General features: G+C 41.7%; 1 protein-coding gene across 1 annotated transcript; it reads right to left on the reverse strand.

The window, feature by feature from the left end:
* Positions 1-1,856: 1,856 nt before the first annotated feature.
* LOC110496167 (formyl peptide receptor 2-like) lies at positions 1,857-8,612 on the reverse strand. The gene is made up of 2 exons (XM_021571912.3): positions 8,073-8,612; positions 1,857-4,817 (listed from the first exon to the last, which is right to left on the reverse strand). The coding sequence occupies exon 2, from the start codon at positions 4,814-4,816 to the stop codon at positions 3,773-3,775; it is 1,044 nt and encodes a 347-aa protein (XP_021427587.3). The 5' UTR covers position 4,817; positions 8,073-8,612; the 3' UTR covers positions 1,857-3,772.
* Positions 8,613-8,644: the final 32 nt, after the last annotated feature.

The raw sequence follows: 8,644 nt of genomic DNA on the forward strand, positions 1-8,644 counted from the left end.
CCTTGTCTGACAGTGAAACAGTTAATTCAGCCTCATTTATTGCCTTTTTAAAAAACATTGCTGATATGGCTGACAAATGTGGTTTCTACTGACAATTAAGTTGTACAAACTATGGCATAAGGGAACAATGAGCGAATAAGAAGCAATCCGTAGTTTTGATTAAGACATTAACGAGCTAATACGGACGTAGTCAATATAACTATTTGTTCAGCACTTTTGAAATGTACAGCGACAGAATTCAGAACATGGGCCATTCTTACAATATACTCTCTGTACACCAAGTCAGAACAGTAGGATAAATAAAGGGGACATATAAGCAGACAATGAAAGCTCTTACAATATTTTCGATGATGATGTTTCTCTAAAACAGGCTATAGGCTAAATGTGCACCACCAAGTCAGAACAGTAGGCTAAGTTATGAAGGGGAAAGGGACCACATTATTAGTGTGAGGCACATGGGCTTTAGCCTATAGCTTACTACACAACATAAACTTAGTATTACTTTCTAAACTACAGTATACACATCTCCCTGGCATATTACATAATTTATGCAGCAGCCTACAATACATTTTTGGACTCACCGTGTTGTGCTGTGCTCACCTGAACAGGAATGTTGCGCTGGCAGTCCTTCTTGTGGGCAAATTTTGTAATGAAACGTTGTCATCAAAGTCTGGCTCTGGATTTGTGGTGCTTTCAAGACAACTGGGAACTCTGAAAAAAACAATGTTGAATCATGACGTCAGTGATCTTCAGGTCGGAGCTCTAGAGTGAGGCCTGAGTTCTCGACTTGGAATTCCGAGTTGGATGACCATTCAAACATCGAGTTTCCAGCTGTTTTGCCTTCGGCAGAAGTCATGCTGGAATAACAGCATGGCCTATGTCTTCAACCTTTTCTGGCCCATGATGTTGCGTGGGAATGTTTATCCTGTTAAGCTTGGAAAAGAGACTCTTAAACACAGACTTAGACCACACACCCTCACCACCGAATAGCAGGTATGTCACGCCCTGGCCATAGAGAGGCTTTTATTCTCTATTTTGGTTAGGCCAGGGTGTGACTAGGGTGGGCATTCTATGTTCATTTTCTATGTTTTATATTTCTTTGTTGTTGGCCCGGGTGTGGTTCCCACATGGTTTTTGTGGGTAGTTGTTTTCTGTTTTGTGTCTTTCTGCACCTGACAGGACTGTTTCGGTTTTTGTTTGTTCTCTTTGTTATTTTTGTTATTTCAGTGTTCATTTCAAATAAAGTATGAACAAATAAAGTATGTCCTCTCCTTCCAACAGCCATTACAAGGTAGTGGAAGAAAAATAGCGATCACTTTGCAACACTTGCAGTCAGCCACTGATTCTGTCCAAACCATTAATTTCTGAATTTGCGATTTCCAACTGGTTGTGTAATGTTAATATCCAATGGCTGATGAGCACTGCTACGTTTTATCTATCATTTCTATTCATATGACAAGGCTTGAAAAGGATTTGCCGACGTGATTCATGATGATGACTGCTCTTCTAGCTTGCTAGCTTAGATTATCAAAGCTGTGGTAAATATAACATGATTTGACATAATTTTATCTGTGGCCAATGACCTTGAGCCTTCTGGGATGGGCACTTATAATGTAAATCTATGACAGTACTCAAGGGGGCTTGAACTATCTAGCTCTCCCTGTAGATTTTGTGGTGACATAGTGTCCCTATGAGTGGCAGAACACTGAGCCAATCACGGCGCAACTAGAGAAGATTACCAACCCCTAAGGCTCAGTGTTTTCCACTGGCTGCCTCTCCACCACAGAAAGCACTGAGCTAGGCTGAAACGCCTGCATTTTGGAGATGCCTTACTCAAGAGTGCAACAAAGAGAACATGTTTGTATGCCGCTTTATTAACTCAATAATAATAATTTTGAAATATAATATTAATGCCAAAATAGCATGCAAAACAGGCAACATTAATTTTTTTAGCTAAACAGGTGGGGCTTAAAACAGGAGAGGCCCTGAATAAAAATTATGACATTGTATGTTTAGCTGATATGTGAGCCAGTACATTGAAGCAGCAAATCAAATTGGGATAATGTTGTAGGTTACACCGGAAAGTATTTGCCATTTAATATTATTTCATTAGAAATCTGATTATTTCAAAAGGCTAGCTAGCTTGCAGTGTTTAGCAAACTTGCTAGCAAGGGAAGACAACAAGACAAGAGACTCTTCTTTTGCTTTCACAACAAATGAGAAGACACCAAGAAAACCTCTGTCGCCCCCTTGTGAATGTTGACCAGTGAAAAAGCAACTATAGAGGATGTGTGTTGCTGGAATAGAGGCAAAGAAAAACCTAACTTGTGTATGAAATACATATCCAGCAGCACCCTTCACCCCACTGCCTTCAATCCATTTTATTATTTCACGTTGCTCAATTCAAGACCTTTTGACTCATGACAAATCAAATGAATCAGACATACAGTAGGAGTTCCCTCTTCCTATAGGTCAACATGTTGGTTGAAGAATGTGATATCAGTTGGCATGGTACTTTCTCAACAATGGCAATTGGTCAATTTGTTTTACACACTGATTAAAAAAATAATTTTACATTGATAAAGGGCAGAGCATCAAAAAGATGTGAGGAAGGAGGGTACGGCTGGCTGGTCTGTTCTGTTTGTTCCCATCCATTTATGTTCCTTTCCTCCATTGTCCTGAGGGGGATTTCTGTTTCTCTGCATCATGGACGTTTAGGCCTTTCATGAATGACAACGCTAGCTACACAGTTTCAGACAATACAGGAAAACAGTTGAGAATTTTTATCAAAAGATAAATAGATGTCAGCTGAATTGTCTCTTTCATACTTTATATTTTAGTACAAGAGTCCTGAAAAATATAATCAGAGAAAGGAGAAGGAGAGAAAGAGAGAGTAAGTGAGAGGGAAGGAGGGAGAGAGCGAGAAAAAGTCGGAAAGTGAACTGAATTGTGGTTTTCATTTCTCTTCCGCTGTGAGTGTGACATTGCATATTAAGTGGAAACGTGACCACACGGTTTTTATCTGAACTGGCAACCACAGAGCTTCAGCTAAGCCTCTGTGTTCACCTCTGATACAGTTTGTCTGAAGGAGAGACCAGTCATGTGACTGAGACATGATGGAAACCGTCTGTCTAGGAGGAGCAATGTGGGGACTAAAAGAGAAACAAGCGACCACCAGGCTTCCTCAAGTCAAGTTGTCCAGATCACATCCTCTTCTTCTGACTCCCTTTCACCTTTCTTCCTATTTTCTCTCAACTCTTTATTTTCCCCTCTTTGTATCATCAATGAGAGTGAATGAGGTGTCAGCAATATGACAAATTCACCAGTGGCACATAAGGATGCTGCCAAGTAGTTGACAATGATTCCAAAAGCTGAAAAGCTGAAAGGTAAAATGGGAATAAATATCCTTGTTTTTCCACTGTTGAAACATGACACTTATTAAAACATAGCATGACTGAAGTCATCTAGGACTTTCCCCAAAAGATGTACCACTTCCCCTGATATGTTATTTTATATTTCCTTGACACAGTTCCACTTTCTTTCTGGGATTTTCATCACATAACACTTAGAAAATGTGAAGCTGATTTATTGAGTAATTTATGTAGATTCACAGTTACCCTGTTTCCATATGTATCCCAACTGATAAAAACTCTGAAATATGTGTGTCTACACAAGTTGGGAAAACCTATTCAGTGTTTACTAGCCTGTGAGCTAATAAGGACTGAAACCACTCCTCATACCAAATGTGACTTCTCTCAGACGTGGGCCACATTCACTTGAGACTGAGTGCAGGTTGTGACGCAGAACCAGAACTATTATGCACTGTTCGCTCGTTGGACTGCGTGTTTCGACCATCTCTGTCATCGGCTAGTGCTCTCCGGTACACCCCCGCTAAGGTCTGCCTGAACCTCGACCCTCTCATGTCCAACCCCATACAGAAGTACAGCAGCGGGTTCACACAACTGTTGAAGTAGGTAAAGGCTGTGGCCACTGTCAGCCCCCCCGTCACCACCGTACTGTTGCTGTTCACCATCTTTGCCAGTAGGAGGCAGTGGTAGGGCGCCCAGCACAGGAAGAAAGCACAGACCAGCGATACCAAGATCCGGAGTGGACGTGACTTGCCCAACAGGCGGGTACGTCTGATGCCTAGCCCTGCCAGGATGTAGCAGCAGAGGATGATGAGGAAAGGAAGCAGGAAACCGCATAGGAAGCGCATTAGGTAGAGCGCGAGCTTAGCGCTGTTATCGCCTTTTGGCTCATTGTCCTCCAGAGAGCACTTGCTCAGGTTATTCTTGCCGAGGTAAACCTGGCGGTAGGCGAAGTGGGGGGCGCTCAAAATGGCCGCCACAGCCCACACGCCGGCACTTACCAGGCGGGCGGTGCAGATCGTCCTACGCCGTTTGGTAAAGACGGGGTGCCAGATGCAGAGCGTCCGGTCCATGCTGATGACGGCGAGCAGGAACACACTGCAGAACATGTTGGCATACCTGAAGAAGCCGTTGAACTTGCATAAGAAGATGCCGAACGGCCAGTAGTCGAAGAAGAGCTTCTTGGTCAGCGAGAGCACACGGCTCAGGCAGAAGATGAGGTCGGCCACGGCCAGGTTGACCAGCCACACATTGGTGATGGTGGGCTTGAGCTTGAAGCCTGCCATCCAGATGACTACAGAGTTGCCCGTGGTGCCCAGGACAATGGTCAGCGTGAGAAGGACAATGTTTAATTTGTTCATGATGGCATCGATGTCCACCACCTTGGCTTCGTCATCTCGGGCGGCTGAGGTGACGAGGGCAAACGGAATGGTGGCGTTTGGTGTCATTCTGTAAAAAAAAGGCAACAAGGGTGTGAATACACAGCATGACTTCCTTCTAGTCTACAGTATACTTAATGGCTTTCCTTTAGATGAGTCATATAGTGTAACACTGTTTCCTCTAATGGTAGAACACTTTGTCACAGCCAGCAACCAGTCAGTTAAAATCTTCTTCGGGATAGGTGTACTGTCCACGAGATGGTTGAGCTGACGTAGGCTAATGTGATTAGCACGAGATTGTAAGTAACAAGAAAATTTCCCAGGACATAGATATGTCTGATATTGTCAGAAAGCTTAAATTCTTGTTAATCTAACTGCACTGTCCAGTTTACAGTAGCTATTACAGTGAAATAATACCATGCTATTGTTTGAGGAGAGTGGACAATTTTGAACATAAAAAGTTATTAATAAACAAATTAGGTACATTTGGGCAGTCTTGATACAACATTTTGAACAGAAATGCAATGGTTCCTTGCACATACACTGCTGCCATCTAGAGGCCAAAATCTAAATTGCACTTGGGCTGGAATAATACACTATGGCCTTTCTCTTGCATTTCAAAGATGATGGTACAAAAAAATACAAAATAACTGTAGTTTTCTTTCTTTGTATTGTCTTTTACCAGATCTATTGTGTTATATTCTCCTACATTCCATGTTCTATTGTGTTATATTCACATTTCCACAATATTCAAAGTGTTTCCTTTGAAATGGTACCAAGAATATGCATATCCTTGCTTCAGTGCCTGAGCTACAGGCAGTTAGATTTGGGTATGTCATTTTAGACGAAAACTTTAAAAAAGGGGCGGATCCTTAAGAGGTTTTAATAATATCAGGAAGAGGACTCATACTCACAAATGAACAGAACTCTATAAATTCTTGACTTTAAGATTACAATTAAATATATTTTGCTATTTAGGAAGTATTCTGAATCTTCAGATGGGATGTTGTGTACCAGGCATGATGTAGTCTATTCAGGACAATCTATTTCTATGTCTGAGTCATTCTGTGTGTGTGACTGGGAATGTGTGTGGGTATTTTTGTGAGTATGTGGCGGGGGTCTGGGACTGTGAACTACCCACAGTTTTAACCTTTTACATTTTTTTCCCCCAAAGTGCACACCACAGGAGGCTGCTGAGGGGAGGACAGCTCATAATAATGGCTGGAATGGACTAAATGGAATGGTATCAATCACCTGTTTCATGTATTTGACACCATTCCACTCATTCCACTTTGTATTTGACAGCATTCCACCGATTCCACTCCAGCCATTACCACGAGCCCCAATTAAGGTGCCACCAACCTCCTGTGGTGCATGCCCACATACTATACAATTCATCGGATATTGACATACTGTCTGCAATCCCCCTGAAAAATATCAGTCCAACAAGGAACGTGTAAGAACACGATTTCCATCCTGATCCTCTTAGCATACAGTATCTCCATTTCCTTTCCAGAGGCATGCATAGACAGGAATCGTATAATGGTTTTGGCTTATGACTCATTTGACCGGTCTCTGTGTCATAGCTGTGAGAACTAGGGGTGCTGCACCACCCCCTGGTGGTGAGATAGTACATCTGCAGAAGAGGTTACAGCCTTATTCTAAAATTGATTAATTTGTTTTACCTCTGAAAAAAATCCCAACAGTATGATGCTGTCACCACCAATCTTCACCGTAGGGATAGTATTGGCCAGGTGATGAGCGGTGCCTGGTTTCCTCCAGATGTGACGCTTGGCATTCAGGCCAAAGAGTTCACTCTTGGTGGTCTGAGAGTCCTTTAGGCACCCTTTTTAAAAGGACAAAGCGAGCTGCTGCCATGTGCCTTTTACAGAGGAGTGGCTTCCGTCTGGCCACTCTACCATAAAGGCCTGATTGGTGTAGTGCTGCAGAGATGGTTGTCCTTCTGGAAAGTTCTCCCATTTCCACAGAGGAAATCTGGACCTATGTCAGAGTGCCCATTGGGTTCTTGGTCACCAGCCAATTTTTTGTATTGAATACATTTGCAAAAATATATTTAAAAAATGTTTTTTTGCCTTGTCATTATCAGATATTTTGTGTAGATTGATGAGAAATAAAAACTATTTAATCCATTTTAGAATAAGGCTGTAATGTAACAAAATATTGAAAAACCCAAGGGGTCTGAATATTTTCCGAATGCACTGTATATATATTCCCATGAGTGAGCAGACAGTAAAACAAAACATAGTCCTGTTGTCTGGCAACCAATACGCTTCCAGTCTATATAAGGGATGGGGTTTACCTAGGAGCAAGACAATTAGGAATGCGTTATTGTGCCATGAGCCAAGGACTCAATCCACTTCTCGTACGGTTTTGTGTTGCTTCATGAGCAGAGGCTTCTTTGATATGATGCTAATATGATTTGAATCGCCCTAAATTCTTGTGTTGTCATAAAGCTGTCTCTCTGCACCAGGTCAAAATCAATATTGACAGGCTACATTCATTGGTTGTTCTTTATCAGTTTGAGGATGTATTTCATTCATGTAAATACACCTTACAAAGTCAAAATCCTTTCTGCTTAATTTCTTTATTGTCAAGATAAAGAATGATGTCTTATCGTTAGATGTGACTGACATACTGTGTGTACTGGCGTCCACTAGCACAGTGGACGGATTGTTCTGGACTTCATTGTATACACGATGAAGATTACATTGTTTTGTTACGCCTCCTATTTTATGGCACTGTTTGTGTTACTGCAATATTTATGCTTGCCTACGTGATTAAATGCTGTTCGCCCCTGCTCTTAAACGTAGAAGAGACTTTGTTTTCAACGACTTACTGAATGCTGGCTAAATTAAGTTTCAATGAATGCTGGGAAAAAAAAACGTCCACATCTAGCCTAGATTTTACTCAATATTTTAATCTACGGTAGTAATGTATATCAGCGGCTAATTATTATCCGTTTTGTTGGCAACTCAATTTGAGCTGGCAAGTGGTGATATTGCAATGGAAAGCAATGGACACAGATTAAGGGTAACATATCTTCTTCATATAGTCCCTGACGGATGATCTGTATATATTCAGCTAACTATCCACAGAATCTCATCATTTGTCCAGAATAGGCTATAGCATGCTACAACTACGTACCTGTACAGTTTGGGTGGCCAGTGTAGATAGTCAGAACATCTAGAGAATATTCTCTCTTGTATTTTAAAATATCCAAATAAAGTGATTTAAGAAACTAAATGAAAAGTAAAGCCAAAAAATGCTGTATACGGTTGTTGTTATTCATACTGATAATGCTTACCTATGAGTTGAGATGCTTCAGTAGTAGCTGTCTGTGTCTGTGTATCTAGGTGATGAAACTCCAGCCATAAGTCATTGTGTCACTTGGGTGATGTGGCCAGAGAAAAGTAATCAGATGTGTGAACTTCCTGTCTCTCGCTCTCTCTTTCTCACGTTCCAGCTCTCTCGCTCCCATCCACTCTCTCCGTTCACACAGATAGGGGGTGTGTAAGGGGGTGTGTACTACTGCCCATGCCTTACTCGGGTTGTTAGATGCTCTTCCCTCTTCAACTGGAGTCCTAGAATGTCCACTTCCTGCCTGTATTCTCTATGTTCAGCCAACAGACACCCAGAATGAGGCAAATGCGCCCAAAATCAATAGTAATTAGTAATAAATTATGACTTTAGGATTAGAGTATATCACTTTCCAAATATACCAATAGCTGTCTTAATGATGCATGTACTGCACGACTGTATACAGAGTTTTATAAAAGCTATCTGCAGGATGCCTCAGGCCCCTGATAGTTTTGGTGGCTCCTACATGGGGATGTTGCACTCTGGTGGCAGACTGTGTCAAGTCATCACCTTGTGCCT

Source organism: Oncorhynchus mykiss, chromosome 18 (genome assembly GCF_057628025.1).
Source record: "Oncorhynchus mykiss isolate SJ-2025 chromosome 18, ASM5762802v1, whole genome shotgun sequence".
Lineage (NCBI taxonomy): Eukaryota > Metazoa > Chordata > Actinopteri > Salmoniformes > Salmonidae > Oncorhynchus > Oncorhynchus mykiss.

Excerpts from the sequence above, each read along its gene's own strand:
- LOC110496167 (XM_021571912.3), bottom strand. The coding sequence starts at position 4,816 with ATGACACCAAACGCCACCATTCCGTTTGCCCTCGTCACCTCAGCCGCC.